The sequence below is a fragment of the Equus quagga genome, chromosome 3 (genome assembly GCF_021613505.1).
Source record: "Equus quagga isolate Etosha38 chromosome 3, UCLA_HA_Equagga_1.0, whole genome shotgun sequence".
Classification (NCBI taxonomy): domain Eukaryota; kingdom Metazoa; phylum Chordata; class Mammalia; order Perissodactyla; family Equidae; genus Equus; species Equus quagga.
In genome coordinates, this window is record NC_060269.1 from 115,330,046 (window position 1) to 115,354,225 (window position 24,180).

Genomic DNA, 24,180 nt, shown 5'->3' on the forward strand with positions numbered 1-24,180 from the left:
TACAGCATGCATGGAGAAGGAGTCACCTTGTGCAGAAGCATGATCTGTAAGGCTTGGCTGAGAAATCTCTTAACAGCACAAAGCTTAGAGCCAGACATTGGTCTTAGGTTTACCTGGAGGATCCCGAAGGAAATAAACAGCAGATATGCTACTTTGCATATAAAGCAGCAAATTACAATACTCACAGGATGCAGCCTCTAACGAGATATTTAACTTGCTTGTAAGCCTGTTTCCTCATCTGTGAAACGGGGACAATAACAGAATGCTCCTCACTGGTTTGCTTCGAGACTTAAGAGATAACCCTGGGCAGACACAACGCCTGACTCAACATGCCCGAGAAATGAAATGCTGAGTAACACTTTGTCTGAGGGACAGAAGGCCAACATTTCAATAACGACCAAGTCAGACACCTGCTCTTTTAAAATGAGATTTATTGTACATAAAATAAATTAATTACAGTTTAAGTCAAAGCACGAGTGGCTTTTAAAGTGCATCCATGTAGGGGAATTGGCGGCGGCCCCTGCATCTGTTCACTTGCTGCAAGAGAGTGTTCTCTCGTTTTAGCCACTCACAGCCACCACTCGGCCGGGCCTAGGACGCAACCCGACGTCATTGTGTGAGCCGTTTACAAAAATCACACCAAAATCATTGGACACTTTTTTTTCTGTACCTGATGCAAGAGTTTAAAAAAAATTATACAGTCTCGCAATTACTCAAAGTCTGGGGCCGAAGAGTTGAGTTCTCAACCACCCAACACAGGCCCAATGAAGCCGACTCATCCTGCGTCAGGAGGTAGGGGCACCCTCCCGAGGCCAGGGACCCTTGCAGAGCTCCATCGACACAGCACTCAGCCCATGAACTCCACCTTTTTTTGGGGGGGTGGGGGGAGGGCTAGTATTTTCCTCTTTGTTCTTTAAAAAAAAAACTGGGTATCCTTCAGGTTAGGAAGGCATTCTGTAAGGAATAGTGTTCCAGAGATGCAAATCATACTTGTAAGAGAAAAGCAATTCTTCCTCTTGGGGGGATAAAAAAAGAAAGAAGTGAAAAAAAAAAAAAAAGGAAAGCCTGTGAGAGCTGAATCTGTTCTTTCATTCCCATTGTAAATCACATCAATATATTTGGCAAAACTACAACCGACCATCATTTACAAGGTACTTAAGAACCAAATCCACCGCGATCATGCCCGCTCCCCACTGCAGAGAAAAAGAGTCTATTTCACATATGCAGAGTGTGGCTCGGTGGGCTCCTTCAAGCCTCATCAATTCTGTCCCCCTGCTCAGAACAACGCTTCCTTTTCTGCAGCAGTCCCGTAGGCCCTCCTGGCCCCTCTGCTCCAGCCCCTTCTGGAACCATGAATCACTGGCAGCATTCAACATTCCCGCCCCGGAAGAACCTCAGGCCCTCTTTCCAGGAAGGCCAACCCCCTTGAGCACCCCTGCTTCACACGGAGGTGACAGTCCTCACTTTGGCCGAGAGCGCTTGCTTGAACCTCCTCTTCAGGTCCTGCATGTTGGGCGACTTGGGCCTGGGGATGAGGGAGGTTCTTCGCTTCTCTGGCGTGCTGCTGGGCTGCTGTTTGTGACTCACTTCTTTGCACAGGACGTGGAAAGCGTTGTAGACGTCGTTGTAATTTTCACTGACCGACACTTCATAGAAGGAGCAGCCCAGCATGCTGGCCAGCTGCAGTCCGAGCTGAGGGTCCACCTGCTTGATGTGCAACAGGTCAGCCTTGTTGGCCACGACCACCACAGGCAGCCGGGTGCCCAGGTGTAGCTGCTGGATGTGCTGGTGGAGCTGGCCGATGAGTTCATAGCTCTTGTGGTCAGTGATGGAGAAAACGATCACCACGGCGTCAGCCCAGCGAATGCACCTATTCAGCTGCTCGTTGCAGCTCAAGCCGTTCTCGTGGACCTGGAAGACAGGGGTGACGTCAAGGGGAAGGGTGAGTACCAAAAAGAGCCCTGGCTTGGCTGGATAGAGAATTCAAAAGAGCCCTTCACAGTAACGCCAGGTTGCGGGCCATAAACAAGTTATATCCCCACACACTTCAGCTTTCTTGACAATATGTTGATCCAGCTGCACGGAGTTGGAATAAATAACAGTGCAGCTCACCACACTCAAGTGGAAAATTGACCTGCAGAGAACTCCACGCTGAGAGACTTTGTAGTTGCACAAAATGGGAAATTAACTGGCTAGACAGTAAGTCTGGGGAAGTAAAGATAGGAGCTGGAAGCATTTAAACCTGGATAACTGCCCAGTCCAAGAGGGAAAAAACCACACGCACACACCAGCATGGCTCTTTTGTCTGCAGAGAAACTTTCTGCAACATAAAAGTGACTCCAAGTATTTGGAGACTGTCCCTAGATGTTTGATTTTTAATGCCGCGAACACAAATGTAAAACCTGACCTTTTTAACCACAGCCAGGGAAGTCTGCCAATTCCAAGTGTGTTTGGTTTGGTCCTTCCTGCTGGGTGGAATCCTCCTAACAGAAGATTTCTGCCTCTTAGCCAAATCTCCCAAATTAAGCCAGGCTAAGACTGACCAACAGCCAGATACAAGCGAAGGGTCAAACAACACCTAAAAGCCTAGATGTGACTCCCCCGATCTCTCTCCTCCTTCAGCATGAGGTCCTTTGAGAAGAACTGAACAATTCCACCGCCATGCAGGTCCCCACTGACGGAGTCCCACACCTCAGAGCTTCTCACCTGAACACCTGGAGTGTCTTGAACCTGAATAGCCAGGGTTTCACCTTCTATTTGGACTTGTCTGGTATAAAGATTACCTATCAAGGGGGGGAAAAAAAGATTATGTTCATCCTTCTCGTACAACTTTTAAAACACTGTGGGATTTTTTTTTAACTTAGAAAATATAACCTGAACCGATGCACAAAAATAAGCTCTAGTTTATCCTAGTTCATGGGCTTATTTCAGATTTCTTTTTAAACAACTGTATATTTAACCTCGTGTTCATGGATTTATTAAAACCAGGGCAAAGTTTGAAAGTTTTTGGAAACTGATTTGTCTAATTTTAAACTTCCCTATTTAGAGGATTTCCTTGAAGCAAATTTTCTGGGTCAGCATGCGTGGGATTTCTGTCTATTTTATTTTAGCACTTTATTGCTCTTTGACATAAATTTATATTTTAGCTATTAGATATAATGGCCTGATAGGCAAATACTGTTAGTAAATGCATAGATGACATTAGCATTGAAATAAAAATATGACATAATGAGAGCCAGCTCTATATCACAGCAGAAGGCTGCCATGCCTTATCTTGGGATGGTTTATACAGCGCATTTCAAAGAATCCCCTGTAGGTAATTTCATATGGTCTAAGGAATTAAGCAATTAGCTAACAGAGCATAGGTAGAAAGCCCTTAAGCCTTCTCACTGGCTATTCTTAATCATAGGGATTGAAATAGTATCCTCATTTATTCAGGAACTCTCTTCCCAAAATTCTACCATCTCGTTATTTTTGTTTGTTAAGAAAAGAGAACTTTAGGTTTACAACTGCTCTCCTTTGGCCTTTGCTTTAAAAGGTCACCTCTGAAAGGCAGCCAGCAGAGAGGGCAACACATTGGGGGAGGAGCTGGCCATCTTCTTTTTTTTTTTTTATGACTTTTGCAGGAGTGTTTTCAAGGGAGAGGCTCTTGAGTACAAAGGGTGCTTCCAACTGGGGTCCCTATAGTTAAAACATACCAAGGGGAATACTTTCAGGCACTTGATAAAATGATGAATGGGCTTGGAATGGAATGAGGCCAGATGGCAGTTATGGGAAGGAGAGAGCACCGGAGGGGGTGAGCAAAGTTGGAAGTGGCAGGGTCCTGATGCTCAGACTGTCACTCTGGAGCCTGGGAGACTGAAAAATGGGAACAGCGGTCCTTGTGCAAGCTGACAGCATTTTCCTCAAATGCCATTTCCTCACCTGCATTTCGTTCGTAGTCACCAATGAATCGTTTGGTAAGGAACCGGACCACCAGAGCTGCAGGTCGAAAAGATAAAGCAAAGAGGGTGAACCCTGGCACAAGAAGTTTCATCGGTCTCCACCCCACCCCCAGCCTGGAAAACAACTCTCCCAGAGAAAGCCAGCCGGCCACCAAGTAAAATTCCTACCCCGCAGCTCCTTGACCCTTCTTCCAGACACAACGGAGAGGGGGCTAGAAGGCATGGAAGGCACTGTGAATTATGGCTGTGTCCAGCTGGAAAGGTCATTTGGCCCACCCTGCTCCTGTGAGGCGGGCTGAGCCACACCTAAGCCTTCCCGCAGACAAATGTCTTTCCTAACCTTAAAGATCTCCAGGAGGGGCTACGTTCACTAACTCTCCTTTCGATGTGAGGCACTGCCAGAGGCTCCAGAACCCCCAAATTCTAATCCCAGTTGGGCCGGTGGTGCCGGGAGGGTCCCCGGCCGTTCAGGATCCCAGTTTCCCTCATCTGATGAGGGAGAGGGTAGGAAGCGATGATGGCTGAGGTCCCTCCCGAGGGGCAGCGGATCAACCGGAGAGGGTGAGCGGTCCAGCTGCAGCTCGTCTCCCCGCCCCCCAGCGGCTCCTTTATCCGCAACTCCCAGCGGGGGCCGCCCACGTCCAGCCCCGGAGATAAGCGGCTTCTGCCCCGCGCGCGAGGACTCACCGGTCTTGCCCACGCCGCTGGCCCCAACCACGGCGATCTTGACCAGACGGCGGCCCGCCGCCCCCAAGCAGCAATCGGCGGCGGCGGCGCTGCCCGGAGTGGGGTACTCAGCGATGGTACACATGTTCTGAATAAGGCGCATCGCCGCTCCAGCCGGGGCTGCACCGCGCGGGACGGGAGCTGGGGGGCGGGAAGAGGCTCGCGCTGCGCAGGAGCGGGCGGGAGGACCGGGCCGGGGCTCCGCGGTGAAAGGCGCAGCGGCGGGCGGGCGCGGCGCAGGCTCCGGCGGGCTCAGGCTCGGGGTTGGGACGGCACCCGGCTGCGCGCGCGCGCCGTTTTCTCCGGTGCCGGCCCCGCCCCCTGCCTCCTGCAGCCAATCCCCAGGCGCCCTGCGCGAGGCCCCGCCTCCGGCGCCACTCTGCGCGCGCCGCGCCCCTGTGGGCGCCGGAGCCAGTGAGGTCCCCCGTGAGCTGCGGGGAAAATGGGGCAGCGGGCTCGAGTGGGGCCACGGGTGGGCCGGAGCCGGCGGCCGGGCAGAGCAGTCGGCCGGGATCCCGCCGCGCGGGCACGAGGCAGATGCTGTGGCTGCGGAGTTGGGGCCGCCTCGGGTTCCAAAAAGCGGGGCTGGGCCTGGGGGCGGGCGTGGGGGAGGCCCGTCCCCTGCCACCCCGCCCCGGTGCGCGCAGCCCGGGCGCCCGAGAGCAGTTCCCGGGCATCTGTCCCCGCCCACTCCCTGCGGCCGACTGACCTGCGGCCGGGTCCCTGCCCACCCTCAGGGAACCTGCCCCGGGAGGCCAGGGCCTCCGGGTGTGAGTGCTCGGGGTCGCCCGTCCTGCTTGGAGCCTGTCTCTTTAATTTGGGGCGTGATTGCACTAACTTGGGTGCATCCGGGGTGGCATCTTGGATTATAGATTTGGCTACAATGGTAATCAGTAACGAAGACCCCATACTCACCCACCGGAAACGGGACATTTGACTTTGGGGCAAAATAGTGTCACCCGTCTTGTTTTAGACCCACGTTCTCTGGCTCTTGGCGGCGGCGCGATGGACCGCTCCTCCTCTGACAAGCTCACGTGAACGCACAGACGGTCGGGTGCAGATGCAGCACACCCAGAGGCAAATCAAGAAGTAATTATAGAACAAGCTTTCTAGCGCCTCACACAGTCACACCTCCTCCAAGAGCTGTGGAATGGAAAGTAACAGTTACCTCTCTGTCTCCGGATACCCACTGGATTGGGAGGCAGAAACCAGAGTCCGCGCTTAGTCTCTAATCATAAGGAAGGGCAAGGTTGGTTAAGTGACTTGATGCCAAGGAAGATGTGTGCTTGCTCCCATAAAATCCAAGCTCCGGCCCTAAGTTACATCTCATCAGGGAAAGGCGACTTCCACGGTAGGCTCGGTTCCTCATTCAGGCGACATTCTGTAGCTGAAACTGCACAATGTCAGCAGACACTCAGGCTGACCTCTCCCCGTCCCCCTACCCCACTCCCTACTCTCCTCACCCTTCGACCCTTGGGGGCCCCCAAATGTTCCAGAGGCTTTTATCCTGTGGTCATAGGACAACATACACTGTGGCTTTGTGTCCACACTCATATTAAAGGTTGAAATGTAAAAATAAAATAAACTAATTCCCTTATCTACATGTGTCAGGCATCCAGTTTAACGGCACCTTCCACCCTCCATCTAATTGACAGGTATTTGACAGAATTTATGATGCTGACCCACTCAGACTCTGAGGTGAACCCTCTTGCTTATCACCATTTAGGTGTTTGCAGGAATTCAAGGCGGAAATAGAAAGATCATCTCAAACTGCCGTGGTAGCAAATCTTCTTGAATGAGCAACATAATTAGCAAGACACACAACCTTAGCAGTAAACATGGTAAAAGGTTGACTTCAAGGGAGACCACTAGAACAAAATTAATTCAGCCATTTGAGTAAGAAGGAAAAAGAGCATTTCCAATATGCACCATGTCTTTCTGCGTGGTTTAAGTCAAACTTGAATTTCTGTCTACTATGAAATCGAACTTAGCAAGACTGTAATTACAGGTAACCATGTACTTTTAACACCCCCCCCCCAAAAAGCCTGTAATTCTATCATGCTTACATGGTAAAATAATTACATAGTCTAAAGTCTTTTCTTTAATTGCCTTTTACACACACACAAATACACACACACTCACACCCAGATGTGAGAAAAGTTGTCAGGCAGAATTTTGCTTTGAATCATTTTAGCTTCTCAGGCTCGATTTTTCATTCCTGTGAGCCTGTACCAAGCCTATGATTTTTGTGTCTGAAACACAAAGGCTGAATTTGGTATTTTTATTTTGGGTCTAAATGATCTGGCTGTCCTTTAAAGAAGACAGAAAAGAGAGAAACCGGAGAACATTGGAGGAAATAAAGGGGAGCTCTTCCAGTTCCAAACATCTAGCAAACAGCCCATCTCCACCCCACTCCACCTTAGATGATGACACTGAGAATTACCCCTTCTTGGGAAGTCACAGAATTAACAAAAAGGAAAAAGAAGGGGCAGGAGAATTGATATATACTGAAGAATTGTTTATTCCAGGCTGTGGACTAGGGATTTAGCATACAAAAATCTCATTTTACCCTCATAACAGGCCAGGAGGTAGATATTATCATTGCTTCTTGTTGCAGTTTTCTCTCACTGCTTAGTAAACCACTACAAACCTTAGTGGCTCACAGTTCTGTGGGTTGACTGTGCTCAGCTGAGTGGCTCTTGCTTGGGCTCTCTCATGTTGTTGCAGTCAGATGACAGCTGGGGCTAGAATCATCTGACACCCCATCTGGCTAGACATCCAAGATGACTTCTTCACACACGTGTCTACATTTCAGCTGGAATGGCTGGGAGCCTGAGACTAGCTAGCATCTCTCTCTATCTGGCCTCTCCATTTGGTTAGCTCAGGCTCCCTCACAGCATGGCAGGTGGCTTCCCTTAGAGTGAGTATTCTAAGACAGGAAGTGGAAGCTGCCAATCTCTTAAGACCCATGCATGGAAATTGGCACAACATCCCTTCTGCTATATTCCATTGGTCAGTCACAGAGCCCACCCAGGTTAAAGGGCAAGTGGCAGAGACATAGATTCCACCTTTAGATAGGAAGAGTGTCAAAGAATTTGTGGCCATCTATAATTCACCATGCTTCCACTTAGGAATATGAAACAAAGTCTCAGGTTGAAAATTCCTCCAAGGTCACACGTCCTGTAAGGAATGGAGCCAAAATCTGAAAAGGATGCATAACAGAAAATAGCCAGGATGTTCACAATGAGATGTCTCTTATAATGCAATGCTACAACGTGAAATGCTCTCTCTCTCCTTATTTTTTTCTTTGGTGGAGCTAAAAGAGACAAGGATGGGAGGCTAAAATATGAGAAACTCAGGGAGGAAAGAGAGAAATGTTTTGCCAAGTTCCAATTTTGCCTCAGCACCCAGAGTTTCTATCACATCCTTTGATCTTTAGAGCTGATCTTTGATCTGAGGGTTTCCAGAGACAATCCAGTTTCTGGAAGCCTTTAGGATACCAGAATACATCAATAAATATTTATTGAATGTCTGGGCCCTGGGTATACCAGGCACTATGATGGGTCCTGAATCTACCACTGGTAAACAAGACAGACGCAGTCTTTGCCATCACTGAAGTTACATTTAGTATGGAAGACAGAGAAATGAATGAGTGATTTCAACACACTGTGAGAAAATGCTTTGATAGGGGAAATTCAGGAGCTATAGGATTATATGGTAAAACTAATAACCCGGATTGTGGGAGTCAAAGAAGAATGTGAAAAAGTGGTTGAAAAGCTTGTGTGTTGTGTACAGGCATGAGTGTGTGCATATGTGTTTGCATGTGCATGCATGCACATGTATGTGCAAGTATGAGGCGGGGCCTCAGAGGTGGGGAGGGTGGACTGAGGTGACTTCGTTTCCAGAGGAAATAGCATTTGCTGGTAAACAGTAGGTGGTCAGTAAATATTTGTGGACTGTGAATGAAAGATTGAGTGAATGAAAGCAAAGGTCTCATCTTGAGAGAATGAATTCAAGGAACAGAAGACCTCCAGTGATTTCTAAGGAGGGGCACATGTATCAACAAAATAAGCCCCAGATGTTGGGTAGTCCTCCCTTCCTCCATGGGACCATGCCCCATAGAAGCTCCATGAGCTTCTCTCCCCACGCCACCAGCGGTTGCTCCCAAATCACCCCCTCTGACTATCCCAGCCTTAGGCAAGAACCAGACTTTTTTTCTTTTTTGAGACTTTTGTCAACTCTGCCTGTGTAGATCCAGAAAACAGACACTTCTTTAGCTATTTTAAGCAGAAAATTATTTAATGCAGGAATTAACCTGAATCCAACATTGTCAGAAGTGCTGGAGTGGTGGGCTCTGGGCTAGGCTTGTGGAAATGACTCCCAGAGCTGTAGAACTGGCACATCCAGGGAGCTGCTACCTCTTCCAGAATCAAGAAGACAGGGACTCAGGAGGCCTCCACTGCTGCCATTGCTATGGTCTCTTGAAACCCACAAAATTAGAGACCGGATGTGGCAGAAAAGCCAAGTGTCTCCACAATGGAGCCTGGCAGCAGAAGGCAACGAAGCCACAGAAAGATGGCATCCTTTCTGTTTCTGCCTTGCAAATCTTATCTGAGTGTGTCCAGTTAATGAAATGAATTTGTATCCTTTTACCCTAGCTGCAAGGGAGTCTGAGAAGCATGTTTAGTTTCTAGTCTTGACATAACGAAGACGCACTAGAAACGGAAAGCAAGTTGAAGGTGAACCGACCATTTCCTCCACACTTCTCCAGCATCCCAGAGAACATAAAGGCCCAGAAAAGGAGAGATTGGGCCCCACCAGACATTTAATTTTCAATTATAAAACAGTATAATCACTGGGGCTGGCCCTGTGGCCGAGTGGTTAAGTTCGCGCACTCCGCTGCAGGCGGCCCAGTGTTTCGTTGGTTCGAATCCTGGGCGCGGACATGGCACTGCTCATCAAACCACGCTGAGGCGGCCCTCCCACGTGCCACAACTAGAAGGACCCACAACGAAGAATATACAACTATGTACTGGGGGGCTTTGGTGAGAAAAAGGAAAAAAATAAAATCTTTAAAAAAAAAAAGAAAAGTATAATCAGATTCTTTTTCATTGATTGCTTTGAGACCACTGTTCTACTATTATTTTTGTTGCTTTTATGTAATATGTATCAACATCCCTCTGTTTTTTTGAACTGTTGTCCTATAGTCTGCCACAGGCAACATCTATTGATTTCACTTGCTCAGAATCCTTTCCCATTCTTTAGTAAGAGTGCCCCAGTTTTCCTTTGGAAACTTCCCCTGCCCCGCTCTCATATTACTTGGGTGATAGTAATGGGGTGATACCAATCCCTAAGTCCAGGGGTGGGTACCAATAAGCCACAGGGATTCATTTAGGCTGGACCAGTGAAATACCTCATGAGAGTTCATTTGCCAGGGATAGAGATGCTTCATTTGCACTGGTGTTAATCAGCTGGTAGAAGGTGAGCCTGGAGCTCCAGGTGGCCACCCTGGCCACCTCGTGAGGGCATCTGCCTCAGAATGAAACCAACCCAGAAGAAAGCAAAGTCAAGAGGCAGACAGGACCAGGACCCTGAGGCACCTTTTCCAGCCCTGAATTCAGCCATGCCTCAAAATCCAGACTTAGCACTTGAAATCCCCACTTGTGGGAGTCAACACGGTCGCTTTTGAGATTAGGCCGGTTTGAGTTGGATGTTTCAGTTGTACTGAACAAGCCCTCTTGCATCCTGTTTGTGTGGAGTCATGGCCTCTGCACAAGCCACCCTGAGACCGACCCCAGGCATCAGCAACATCCCCCGTTCAGAGCTCTGAAGCTCAGCCATTGTTCCTTCACTGGAAATCACAGCTGTCAGGCTGTCCCTTCCTTTTATTTCACCTTGGTGGGCACCCTATCAGTGCTAGCCTGCAATCTCTAAAAAAAACCCACACGATGGAAAAGGATATTAGTACATCCAGACAGCGAAAGATTCAGCACTAAAAAGAAATGGACTATCAAGCCACAAAAAGACATGGAGGAAACTTACGTGAAAATTACCAAGTGAAAGAAGCCAATCTGAAAAGACTACAAACTGTATAATTCCAACGATATGACATTCTGGAAAAGGCAAGACTAAGAAGACAGTCAAAAGGTCAGTGGTCCAGTGGGAGGAGGGATGGAAGGATGAACAGATAAAGTACAGAGGATTTTTAGGGCAGTGAAACTACTCTGTATGATACTATTCTAGTCGATACATGTCATTATGCTTTTGTCCAAACCCACAGAATGTACAACACCAAGAGTGAGCCCTCATGTGAACGACGGGATTTGGGTGATAGTGATGTGTGTCAATGTAGGTTTGTCAATTGTAACAAATATACCACTCTTGTGGGGGATGTTGATAGTGGGGGAAGCTGGGCGTATGTGAGGGCAGGGGCTATATGAGAAATCTGTACCTTCTGCTCAATTTTGCTGTGACTCTAAAACTGCCCTAAAAAAAATGGTCTATTAAAAATATACATGTATTATAGGGCATCTAGTCCAGCTCCGTCTTACAACACCCCTGCTAAGAGATTGTCCAACCTAATCTAGAATCCCTCCAGGGATGGGAACTCCCCACCATGCACAGCAGCACATTCACACTGAGCGGATCTTTTCTCCTATGGCCTCCTTCTAGAAACACAGATGTTGGCATACTCACCAGCTTTCCAAACACATGGTCCATTGCTCCTTTGCCTTCCATGGTCGTTTGGAAAGGACTAGAGAGAGGACTGACAAGTGGAAAGGACAGGCGGTTGCCTGTGACATGGAATTGTAAAGGAACAGCAAACCAGGAGGTGTATCTCCTGCGTCTGTGTCGAGGACAACTTGTAATAGCATTTTTAACATTTCATTTTAAAAATTAAAGAGAACTGTGGCTCAGAAACAGCCTTTAGATTAAAGAGGGGAGAGAATTCATTGAGAGCTGCTCATTTCCTAAGAGATCTGGGTACGGAAATAGGGGCAGATATAGCTAAGCATAATAGAGGGTTTTCATCCAGTGGCCCTGCCACATGCGTTAGATGCCTGGCAGTTCCATGCATCCCACTGAAGAGAACTGTGACTGCTACACAGTGGGCGCTCGGTGGTTTGTTTTTTTTTAATTGTCAATCTTCCTTTTAGTTGAGGCTGGACTGAAAGACAGACTCTCCAGGTTCAAAAAGCAAAATAGGAGAGACAACAGATTGGAACTCAATTAGATGAAAAGGATATACACACGCACACACACCTGTTGCCATCAGAAAGCTCACCTATTGACTAGGACACTTTAACTTTGAAAAAAGTAAGATCCTTCAGTTCCTCCAACGGGCCTTCCCTCCCCCTCCCACATACCTTGGCTGGTCTCTATGGTAGCAAATGGCCCACAATTCCCCCTTTCCACACTCAGAGAAAGAAGGACTAGTGTTCTACAATTATATTCCCTTGCTACTCTATCAGATTTTATCTGTCTTATTCTGGAAGGTTTCCTCCATCCTCTTTCTCTATCTCAATGTAATTTACAAACTGAAGGTGAAAGAAAGGGTGGAAACATATCTCTTTTTTCACTGAGGGCAAAATCTGAGATTTCCTTCTCCTCTCAGTGATTTGACTCTTAATAGCCCAAGTCATTTTTCTGGGAACATAGAACACATTTTGGATCAGCAATCTGATGACAATAACTCAGAATAAATTCAAGTTTTAAACATCACTTGGAACAACTAGTGTGTTTTCATGGAGAGTAGGAAAACTCACAGGGCCCGTTTTCCTAAAGCCTTTTAGAACATGGAACATTAGAACTGACATACTGCATTAATAACGCCATTGTTAGGAGTTCCCTTAGTTAGGTGAAAGGTCTAACAATATTGCAACTAGACAATGCTAATGTTCTTTCAGATCATTTTCTCTGTCTTTTCTCAGGTGGAAGAATCTTACAAGCATGGCCATCTGCCTCTTCTCTCTCCACCCCATTGTCTGTACAGAAAACAAAGGAGTAGAGAAAAATAAGTATCAGCCTTGATTTCCCATGAGTGAGTGCTCTTGGGATACTTGACAAGATATTGTGAGCAGGGGACATGCATAAGCAGAAAAGGTTCAGAAAGATTCAGACAATTGACCAATTGTTTAACAGAACCTTTGGTTTCAAATTCCTAAGCAGATTGGACACACCTAATATTTGCCCTCTAACTTCCCCTAGGGGTGCCTGAAAGGTCACCTAAGGAAACTTTAGGCATCCTTGTTTGTCTTTGCACAGAAGGCAAAGCCTCTCCCCACAGCCTCAGCTCCTTGGCATGATGAACGAAGCTCAAAGGAAACCTGAACTCTTCATAAATATCCGCGTATGTTATGAGGAAGAAACAAGCTTCACTTTCCTAATTCTCCAAATCACATGGACAGTGGAATTAAGAGGAATTAAGTCCTGCTTGGAGCCAAAGCCACTGATTCTCATTGCTTTATCTGGCTCTCAAAATTACAGTAACCATCACATACTTTCTAAGCCCTAATTAGCACCACTGTCTCAGGCCATTCAGTAGTGTCTAAAATACCACAGGTCATAGAATGAATTAGAGAAGTGGAGCCCCAAGTTACTTAGTTGGTGAAAATGCAAATGGCGATGTGATTGTTTCTTAAACAAGTAGGAAATTCAGTCACCACCAAAAAACATTTTCATTCTAACAGTAGTCTATGAAAGTTTAGGATTTTCACCAAATATTTGCACTGTTAATGCATTTTCCTTCTGATTAAGAAAGAAAATGGATAACAGATGAGAAAAATTTGATGCGATGATTTTTAGGAAATGCACCGATGACTCATGTACTCACTTGATTTGACAAGGTTTCTATATAAAGAAACAACTTAGCCCCAAAATAGAAGTTGCACACAGCCCAAGGAAGCTCTAGAGGAATCACGCATTCCAAGCACGAGGAACATGAAGGTTGGCGTGCCGGAGCATCTCTGCTGGGAATGTTGTGTGAAGCCCGTTATTAATTCTCTTGAAACGTAACGTTATCCACTAGAGAACCTTAAGTTTTTCAAGAGTAGAAAACTCCAGTAGTTTAAGACAATTCTTAACTGGCTGTAAAAGCAAACAACAACAAAAAAATACCTTAATTTTTTTGCAAGGAATGTGTAACTGGAAAATATATTTAGCTCAATGATAAATAAATTACAACAGATTTTGTGCCACATGGTATGCTGAATATCCAATGAGATTAGGCATATGAAAGTGCCCTGTAAGTTATAAAAGTTTAATGCCCTGTAAATTATAAAAGTTTAATGCGCATTATGAGAATGAAACAGTTCTTTTTCCAGCCTGGGTTGTCCTTGAATCAGTTGTTGGGAAGTAATGTATTTATACCTCAGTCAGCTCCTTCCCCAAATTCTTCCTTACCTGGGCCCAGATGAGGAGATAGGCTGCAAAGACCACGCCGAAACCTCTCTTGTGTTTATTTGCCAAAACACACAGTAGAGGAGAGAGCTAAGGCATTCCTCTGCTCCCTATCCGCAGGCAAGAGATGGAATCAAGTCTTTGGACAAGTTATTGCGCTGCATTATCAACCAGACCCACAGTGATTTGGGGGCAGAATGCAGGCCGGCTCCCTGCAGTTACAGCACACCCCCAAGAACATGGTGGGGAACAATATCCAGACGGTTGTACCAGGCAGCAGCAGGCTCACGGAGTTTCTCAACAAATTGATCAAGACCCTTGGCAACTTCTCCCTCACCATTATGAAACAGCCTGACCCACAGGAGGCCCCTTCCAAGGCATGGCCTGCCTCCCTTGTTCCCTCCATCCTTCCTCCCCAGTCACCTCCACGCCCAGCGCTCCTTGGATGTTCGCTTCAAGCTTGTTGTATTCTTCACCGTTTGACAGGCCACATTATTTGTTTGTCTATTGTCCACCTCTCCACACTAGAGTAAGCTCCATGAAGAGCAGACTTCATTTTCTTCACTGCTCTGTCTCCAAAACCTAGAAGAGTGCTTAGCACATATTAGCCATTATAGGCATTTGTGAAAAAATGAAGGAATCTGTGCATTTTAAATGCACTGAGAAAGGAGGCAGTGGAGAGAGCCTGAGGAAGCTAGAACTGTGGAAATGGATGACTGGGGAGTCAGGACTGGAGGTGGGGGTCGGGGGATGAGAATACAGGTGGAGTTTGCCTTTGGGGGTGAGACAGGCTCTGGGGCTGCTCCAGTCTCTGGCTCAGTCTTAGCTCACTCTCCACTGATGCCAGTAGACGGACGAAGAGGGTGGGTTTGCAATCTGGGGTGATTGTGAGGTGAGGAAGATGGAGAGTGGTGCTGATGGCCAGCTTGGGTCTCAGGGAAGTAGAATTAAGGTCAACGGCCCAGAATGGGGGATAGGACTAGGAAATGGCAGGGTGGTGGTTGGGAAGGCTTGAAGAGAACAGAACGGGCAGGTTACATCCACTAAAAATACCTCAGAGAACTGAAGGACCAGCTGACAGAGAGCAGTGTGTGGTTCAGGCAGCGACATTCTATCTAGGCAAGCAGAAGCAGAGAAAGGAGGGTGGCACCTCAGAGAGCCAAGAGGGTGAGTTGATCTAGGATTTTAATGAGTAGCTGATTCTAGAATCTAAGTGAGAAGTGAATCAAGGATGTCCATGAGGAGTCAACCTGAAGGAGAGTAATGTGAATAATTCCCAGAGCCTGCCTGTGGGCCAACCACTGTGCTGCACACCTGGCGTCCAGTGGCTGGGCAGCTCACGCTAAGACAGTCTATAGATGGACTGAATCTCACAAGGGCAAGGACTGCACAATATTTTCCACCTTTGTATTCTCTGTGTCTAGCAGGTGCCTGGCACATACTAGGTCTCAATAAACAGTTGCTGAATAAAATAAATGAACAGAGCAGATTCCAGCTTTCTTTTCCAGCAGATACAGCTTTCTGTTGTTTGCTATCTCATGTGGGTATTATCCTGGCCCTTAGGGGGCTTATGTGCCTTCCCTTATGAGGATAATTCACACTGATTAAGCACATATCCTGTCCCAGGCACTGTTCGAAGTGCTCCATACATATTGACTCATTTAATTGTCACCACAAACCCACAAGACAAGGCTAATACTGTTGCCATCCCTGTTTACAGATCTGGAATCCAGGCCCAGAAAAGTTAGGCAGTTTGCTCAAGATGACACAGGTGGGAAGTGGAAAAGGCAGCATTTGAACCCAGGCTCCAGAGCCCCACAACTCACAACATGCTTCTCAGCCAGCTACCCAGGCCAACTCTCCGTTATGCTCAGCCTTTATCTCCCCTTTTCAACTTTTATGCAACTTGCAGGTGGAGGAGGTTTGTACTTGGAATGGAATGTATGAAATGCAAGGATGAAGAGGGCAGCAGGTTGGGAAGGAGACTGGAGTCCCGAGCTGTGTGTGTGTGTGTGTGTGTGTGTGTGTGTGTGTGTGTGAGAGTGTGTGTGTGGTAGAGGTTGCAGGTGTTAAAAATGACTTCTCATCTAACCCACCAGGGCAAGAGCATGTCCCCCCGGGAGCTGTGTGGGTCACAGCTACAGGACTGTGATTTGACCAGGATGTTACATGTGTTGATTTATGGCCAGAGCATAGAAGGTTAAGGACTGGTTACCTGGAAAAGCAATGCCAAAACCAAGACTTTCAGCCTATTCCCAGAGGGGGAGGAAGAAAAAATACCATTCCTTGAATTTAACTTAAGCATTCAGTTTAACCACCTCTTCATTTTGCCCAGAAGTCTCAAGGCCTGAAAAAGAAACCACTCAGAATGGAGTCTGTGGAGTAGAATTCAATTTAACTCCAATCATAAGCAAGGTATTCTGCAAGGTGCTTAAAATAAGGAAAAGTGGCATTCATCTATTTCTCGGTGTTTTGCCTTTTCCACCTTCTGTCCTTCTATTACATAACGCCAGCCCCATTCAGAGTAGGAATAATGCTTCACAATAGGCCCAGCACTCATGACCAGCAGCACATTTGTTGAACACTGGTGGCTGTTGACAAATGCCACAGCTCCACTTAAGCATTTAATCGTCCACAGAACCTTCAACTGCTTTGTGTGTTCTGCCCATGTGATGATCGTGTATACGTAACAGGCTCTGGCAGGGGTTTGCAGCAGAAGATTCTATTTCAGTCTTGGACATAAAGTTCGTTCTACTTCCCTGGCAAACATGCTTACCTTCAATTGTCCTCATCAACGTGATGCTGAAAAGTTGAAAAAGTTAGTGCTTTTCCAAATGTCAAAGAAAAAAAAAGAATAAGATACTCCAGAAATACTGGGTATTCAGCTATGAAGTAGGGTTGGTCAAGTTTATTTGTTTAAATCACTATGTGTGTGTGAGGCCATGTGAAGGTCACTGAAATAATCTGACATGATCCCTGCCCCCAAGGAATGCATAGTCTAGTTAGGAAGGCAGGATCTACAGAGGAAAAAATGCATGATAAATTATGATGCATAAAGATCGTGTCAAATTGTACTTAAGGAGAAAGAGGAAAACCAATAGGGCTGGAGTGGTCGTAGGAGGCTTCTTGGAGGAGCTGGAAGTTGAGCTAGACCTTGAAGGAGGAGTGAGATTTGCATGAGAGGGTGCGTTTGAAGGAGGAAAGAATGTGGCATCATGTAGCTGGGGGGGAGGGGCTGCACTGACAGAAGGAATTGTGTTATGATGGAGTGAGATCTCGTATGGGATGAGTCAGATGTTACCAGATTGGGGAAGAATTTGGAAGCTGGAAGGCGAGGCACTTTGACTTGAGTCTTGGTACTTGTTAGTGCTCAAACTCAGTGGGGAACCCCATGGTTCCAACATGCACGAGGCGCTCTCGCAGTAGCCAGCATCCCCTTCTGGATGGAGCCCGTTGGCAAGAGAGGTACTCTCCAGAATCTGTTCAAACCAAAGGATTTGAGGGACCAAAGGGAGAAGAAACATTGTGACCATGGCTAATGTCAGAAATGGACCACGATCTAATGATTGCTTTGAATTATGGTCTACTTCTGACATTTGTTTTTCCACAAAAAAACATAGAAGCTAACACTGCTGATCCTGGTGCCTTGACTCAGTTCCAGGAGCAGAAGTCCACATGCAGGATCAAGCAGGAGTAAAGAGAGAAAGGGCAGGTGGGATAAAGGGTGGCCACACAACTGGAGAAGGAGGATGATGAGGGCCAGAAAACTAAGTGATTTATGGCTTGAGCAGAACTTGTCCAGAAGTTAGAGTAAGCAGTCAAATGGCCTAAATGGAAAGCAGTTAGACATGGGAACAGAATTAATCCAGAGGCTATAATCCAGTCAGTATTTATGAACAGAATTTAAAGGCAAACTAGTAAGAGGGAGAACCCTGTGTGTCCAAAGAGAGAAGCCAAAGCATGACCAGCAACGATTTCATTCATTCATTCATCTATTCATCAACAAAATATATGGAGTGCAGTCACTGAGTTGCGCAATTCCAGGGGGTCCCATTCACATTGTTTGCTATATAAACAGCACCCCTGGAGCACCATGTAGAGTAAATATGAACCATGCCTTTGGAGCTGTGCATCAGGGTGGACTGGATTGCATGCCTACTGTATGTCAGGCACTGTTGTAGGTGTGGATGAATATAGGGTCAGGGGTGAGTCCAAGAATAGGAACCAGCCAGCCAGCCAAGGTTGGAGGTTGGAAGAGCATAGAAAGACAAAAGGGCAAGATATGCATGCACAGGGCCCCAAAGCCAAGCCTGCTGGACCCCAGGGACTGGACCAGTGCTCATCTGTCCCCACTTTCTTGTCCTCCCATTTAGAATAGACATGAAGAAAGCTGAATGCAGAGAGGTCCCGAAGAGAGAGAGGTGAGAATGAAAGCGCATTTACAGACAGATGCCAGATCATCAAGTATCCTCTACAAAGTCCCCAGGTGGGTTGCTTCCTTCTACAGTGAAAGATCAGAATGAGTACAAACAGGACCAGCCCCTCTGGAGACAAACCAGTCAGACACCTGAATGGCTTGATTCTCAAGCCTGTGCTGTGGAATAGATAAAGGGCTTTACTCCCCCTGGAAGGCTGGTGGCGGAGAATAATTTCAAACCTGTGATGGCACCTTTCTCTCTACCTCATTAAACCCTTGAGTGAGAAAGGTGAAGTCAGTAAAAATTGTCCTAATTTCTGCAAAACTTCTACTTTTCCTTCTCATCAGCTGCGTGATTTGCTGAACATGAGCCAATAGTCACAAGCCTGGTACCCAGTGAGCACAGGGATGCTTTGAGGAAGTCGACATTAATGTCATGTTGATGGCGTATATAGCAGTAAGCCATCTTACTTATATAATGTCACAGCAGATGTCTAACTGCTTAAAAGCATGAAAAGCAATTTCCCTAGAAAGCCCGAGTCAGCGAAGCAATAAAGACTCCGAGTCTTTCCCTAGAGAGCCTCTGCTCACGGCTGTCTCCTACTCAAACTGAAATCCCTCAATTCTTGGGTCATTGTTGGAGATGGGGTCAATCATGGTGTCACCCTTTACTGCTGAAGAACAATCCACCATGCCTTTAGCTAAGAGAGCAGGACTGGTCTCAGTAAGGAGCAGAGGAACGGCAAGGCTGGCTGGAGTGGTTTTCATCGTATCCAGGGAGGACAGGAAAAGAATCTCCCTTCTCAAATTAGTCTGGACACTGCAGAAAAAATGACAGAAACTCAATTCAAACTGGCTTAAGGATCAAAATGGAATCTCTGGGCTTGTGTAATTGGAAAATCCAAAGGTAGATTTGGTGGGTTCGGGCACTGCTGGGTTTGTAGGTTCCAACAATATCTGTAGGGCCGTAGGTCTCAGACCTGTTTCTCCTTTCTTGCCTGTCTTCCTTCCCAGGCAGGCTCTGGCCAGGTGGTTGTCCCTGGAAGCTCCAGGCTTCCACCAGCCGTACAGCTAGCAACTCTCAGTCAGGAGAGAAGACCTCCTTCCCACTAACTCCTGCAAAAGTTCCAAAATTGAGTCTCATTGGCCTGGCTTGGGTTACATGCTCAACCCAAAGTCAATCATCTTGGCCAAGAGGATAGAAAATGCTGATTGGTCAGGTCCAGATCATGGGCCCAGCCCTGGAGCAGAGCAGATGAGGTCAGCCCCTCATTGGTTGGATCAGGAGTGAGAACAGGTTGGTTCTAAATGGGAAATGAATGCCAGGTGAGTAGAAGAGCAGATCTCCAACTCATGTTCCCCACCGTGTATAAATGAACAATCTCTTCTGGGATCTTGACTCATGTGGGTCCAGGCTCAGGATACTGAAATAGAACGGGGCCTGCCTGGGCCGGGGTATGCTGCCCAGGGGGCCTCAGGGAGTTTTCTGCTTCTCTTGCTTGCATTTAGTGTCTCTCTGGAAGACGGAAAAATAGAATTTAGATGGGATTTCTGAAAGGGCTTTCATCACCGATGGCTGGCCCACAGGCACTGGACAATCAATACGTTGTGGGGCGGCAAGGAGGGTGGAGATGTTCATATCTCCAGATCTAAGTTCCACTTCTACCACCTGCTCCCCCTGAGATCAGACAGGTTCGTGTAAGGAGTCACTGTATACTGCTTGCCTCAAAGACTGGCGAGGATGTGAATACTTGAATTTATGAGAAAGTACTTGATGGATTATTAGCAGTAATAGTAATAGCCACAATTTACTGAGCCCCTACTGTGTCAGACAATAATACATTATTTACATTACTTGCATTTTAAAGTTATAAAAATGAGTCCTAAAGGAGCTAAGGAACTTAGCCACAGTCACCCAGCTGGTAAACAGTAGAGCCAGGATTTGAACCCAAAGTCTACATTCCCTCCACCATGCTGAATGGCCCCTGTGGCAGACTCTGTAGCTTGCCTCGGGAAGCCAGCCCCTTGCCCCACCATCCTTTCTTCCCACCGTCCTTTCTTCCCACTCTCCTTTCTTCCTAACCAACAAGATCCTATTTTGTTCTGGGTGGAAATGTGCCCAGCTCCAAAGCATACATCCTGATTGATCTAAGCCAACTATAACCATCCCATTTTCCCCAGCTAGATATTTATTTCCCCAGGCTCTCTTGCCACAAGAAGTGGCCAATGAGCTATAAGGGCAAGTCTTCTAAGGGAGCTTTTGGGAATCACCTTCTAGGTAGCTGAAAAGAAATATAGTTTTGTCCCCCCACCCCATTCTTTTCTGTTTGGGACATTGGTATGAAGACAAAATTCCTGGAGCTGTGGCAACCATCTTGTGATCGTAAGACAGCAAGCACAAGGATGAAAAGCCAACTTGGTGGTAATGCAGAAGGCTGGTTCTTTGTGGATAGCTTTGAGTCTATGAAAAAAGAATGAAAGCATCTCCTTCCAGACTTTCTTTAGGTAAATAGTAACAAATGTTCTCTCATTTTAAGTGACTGCTGCTGAGTACGATCCCAACTGGTCCAGCCTCTGGTTTCAATGAGGAGTGAAGTAATAACCAATAAAACAACACAGAGATAAACTGCGATGATAGAGATCAGAGTGTGGAGACATCGATTCTGGTTCCACTGACTAGCGTGGTAACCTTGGACGGGTCCCTCCCCCTCTGTATACTGCACTTTTCCCTTCTGTAAAATACGACTGTCGGATTAGAGCGTTTCTAAGGTCTCCTCATGACTCCAGTGTCCCCTGATCCTGTGACTTCTGAACCCAGGCTGTTTGGGGACCCTGTAGGACTTGGGGTCCAACAGGAGGAAGCCCTGCCAGAGGAGTCCTTAGGGTTGCTTTCAGAGGCCTGGACCCGAAGGGGCACACTGTAAAATTTGGCTGAGGAGGCCCAGTACTGCTTGGTTGAGCTCACAGATCTGTTTTAACTAGGAGTGATATTGGCAATATTTATCAGTCTTATGGCACAAAATCTGAGCAATCAGAGTAGCTCATCAGAAGGGACCCTGGCTGCCCCACAGTGCATGTCGGATGGCCATCAGCCCTGACTGAAGCACAGCCTCGCTGTCACTTCTCCTGCTATCTTCACCAAGCTTTGTTTCCCAGCATTGACTTCCTGCCAGGGCTGATTAAAATCTCCTGCCCCCACTCTAGCTACCACCGTGGCCTGAAGCCACCAGAGCCACCTTGGTCTTGTGGTTTGCCAGAAGAATGACCTTCACGACTATAAAAGCTATGGTTTCTGCCTCCAACATTTTGGTCCTGTCCTGAAACAAAATTTAAAGATGAATTGTAATTGCCAAAGGCGTTGTGGCCTCTGCCACCTCCATAATTCCGACATCCATTCAACCTTCTCCATCGCCACCATATCCCATCTCCGCCACGTCTGCCACCAAAACCACTGAAGGTTTGACTGTCAATAAAGTGGATTCCATCAAAACCAAATCTCGTGCACCACCAAAGAGTCCACCTTGGGCTAGATGAAGCATTGGCCTACTCTCCATCAGACAACACTCCCCTCACTTCACAGCCATGGTACTTCCGTGGCAATTCACAGCGTGGTATTTCTGAACAATCATTGGATCCACAGAATCACAGTCACTGAAGGTTACCAAAATTACGTCTCTCTCTCACGACTTTAATTACTTTGATCTTTTCATACTGCTCAACAGAACCTCCCGAGAGGGGTTCTTCAGTGTCTTCCTTAACCAAAGACCTTCTGTGCAGGTCAGCAGGCCTCTGAGAGTCTTCTCTTGAGACAGGCCTCCTTGGCTCTCCCAGAGGGTTTCCATCCACCTTCTGTGGCCTTGCACATGTGGCTCCTTCTACTTCTCGCACAGTAGCATCGTGACAAACACAATGTCCCTGGAGTGCTTCATGTTTGCCTCTTCCAATAGCTCACAGTTGGCGAACATTCCCCATTGTTCACAACAGCTCCCCAGGCTCCCATTGGTCACCTCCAACTTCAAAGCTCCAGCGAGGAGCCTCTGCAGCTCTGACTTCAACATTTCGATATCCAGACCTCAGGCCTGCACTCCTACGGGTGTGATCCTTCCATTTCCCGCCAAACTGACCCAATTGGATCATTAATGGGAAGCTTTTCTCCACATAGCAGAGCTTCAAAACCTCCCTCCTTTCTTCCCGATCCCTATTAGCAAACTGCCAGCAGGAGCCTGGCTCAGGAGGAACCCCAGCCCCAGACAGAGCAGCAGGACAGGGCCTTAGAGGAGGAGGACCGTGGAGGGAAGGGGTGGTCATGGCGGAAATGGAGGCTTCATCTCCAAACAAGGTGAGGGCTCAGGAATTAGAAGTGGTTGCAAGATGAGGTGACGCCAGGCTCCCCCGGGCCGAGGGGGTGTTGCCCAGGGCTGAGAGTCCCTCACCCTCGCTTAACCTGAGGAAAGCCTCCAGTTTGAGGTGGAGGTGAAAGCAGAGGAATGGGGTCAAGCTGGGCCTGGCCATATGGGTTAGACAGTGAAGAGCTGGGGGTCAAGCAGGACACTATGTTTATAATCGGGATTTCAGAGCTGGAAGGGACTTTATCAAGCATTGGTTAAGAGCAGATATGGCAGCACATAACCGAAGTCTTGGGGTGGACATTTCAGGCCATCCACGGTAGGCAGTCATGATCACCCCACAATTGTCAGGGTCCTGGCCTTAGTTTGTTTTGCCCACCACCCTACCTGTGGCTTCCATTCTAGTGATTTTATTTTAGGCGACTTGCTTTATCTTTCTGAGGCTTGGTTTCTTCATCTGAAGAATGAGACTAATAACAATATCTACTTTATGAGGCTAATGAGCAGGCTAATTAAGATAAGATATGAGAAGTGCTTTGTACCGGTGCTGACACAATAAAACTGAGCTGTTATTTGTTTTGTTCAGAACTAGTACAATGCCAGGTACATAGTTGGAGCTCAATAAATATTTGTTGAATTAATTATTATCATTCTTATTGTTACCACACAGCACTCATAAGCTATATCCAGAACCCATGACATTTACACAGCACCTAGGAAAAGGCCTGGTTTGCTGGACCCACCTGTATTTCTGGACGATCAATTGACTGAGTTGGAACTGACCTGGGGAGCAATTGCCAAAGGGCAGCTGATGGAGGGGCCAGCCCATGTGGGCCCCTCAGAGCCCAAGAACCGCCACCTCGGCCAGACCAGACACTGCTAAAGGCTTTTGTTAGCCTGCCAAATTTCCCCACTCGTCCTCCTCTGGGAGGAAACAGCAGACATGACTGAGTCCTTGGGAAGCCAACACAGGCCAGAGGCTGGAAGGCTGGAAAGGAGAGTGAGGAGATGGTCACTGCACAGGCCCAGGAGGCGGTTTCCTTCCTTGTGCCCTCGGCTGCCTCTCTGTGTGCATCCCGTACTTCCTTTCTCCCGAGTCACAGAGGGATTGTGGGGAGAAAGCTCATGTAAGTCAAAACAAGCCTGGTGATATGAAAACCGTATGAAAACTTGGCGGGGCCCCATTTCGGCCTAATGGGCCTCCCAGATGTCCCAGAGCCCACAGACACTGGCCCTTTGTGAGGGCGGGGGCCCTGCCTCCCTCGCTCCCATCCCACGGAAACACAATGAAAAAGGAAAGAGAAACCAGGAAGGCTGCCAGTCTTTTCTATCATCCCCGTGCCTCCCA

At 47.3% G+C, this 24,180-nt stretch overlaps 1 protein-coding gene across 1 annotated transcript; it reads right to left on the reverse strand.

The window, feature by feature from the left end:
* Nucleotides 1-411: 411 nt before the first annotated feature.
* Nucleotides 412-4,929, reverse strand: LOC124236629 (ras-like protein family member 11B). The gene is made up of 4 exons (XM_046655552.1): nt 4,632-4,929; nt 3,925-3,981; nt 2,707-2,783; nt 412-1,911 (listed from the first exon to the last, which is right to left on the reverse strand). The coding sequence occupies exons 1-4, from the start codon at nt 4,771-4,773 to the stop codon at nt 1,441-1,443; spliced, it is 747 nt and encodes a 248-aa protein (XP_046511508.1). The 5' UTR covers nt 4,774-4,929; the 3' UTR covers nt 412-1,440.
* Nucleotides 4,930-24,180: the final 19,251 nt, after the last annotated feature.

Excerpts from the sequence above, each read along its gene's own strand:
- LOC124236629 (XM_046655552.1), bottom strand. The coding sequence starts at position 4,773 with ATGCGCCTTATTCAGAACATGTGTACCATCGCTGAGTACCCCACTCCG. Across the intron at positions 3,982-4,631 it reads CAGCGGCGTGGGCAAGACCG|CTCTGGTGGTCCGGTTCCTT; the intron begins GTGAGTCCTCGC and ends TTCGACCTGCAG. Across the intron at positions 2,784-3,924 it reads TGACTACGAACGAAATGCAG|GTAATCTTTATACCAGACAA; the intron begins GTGAGGAAATGG and ends CCCCCTTGATAG.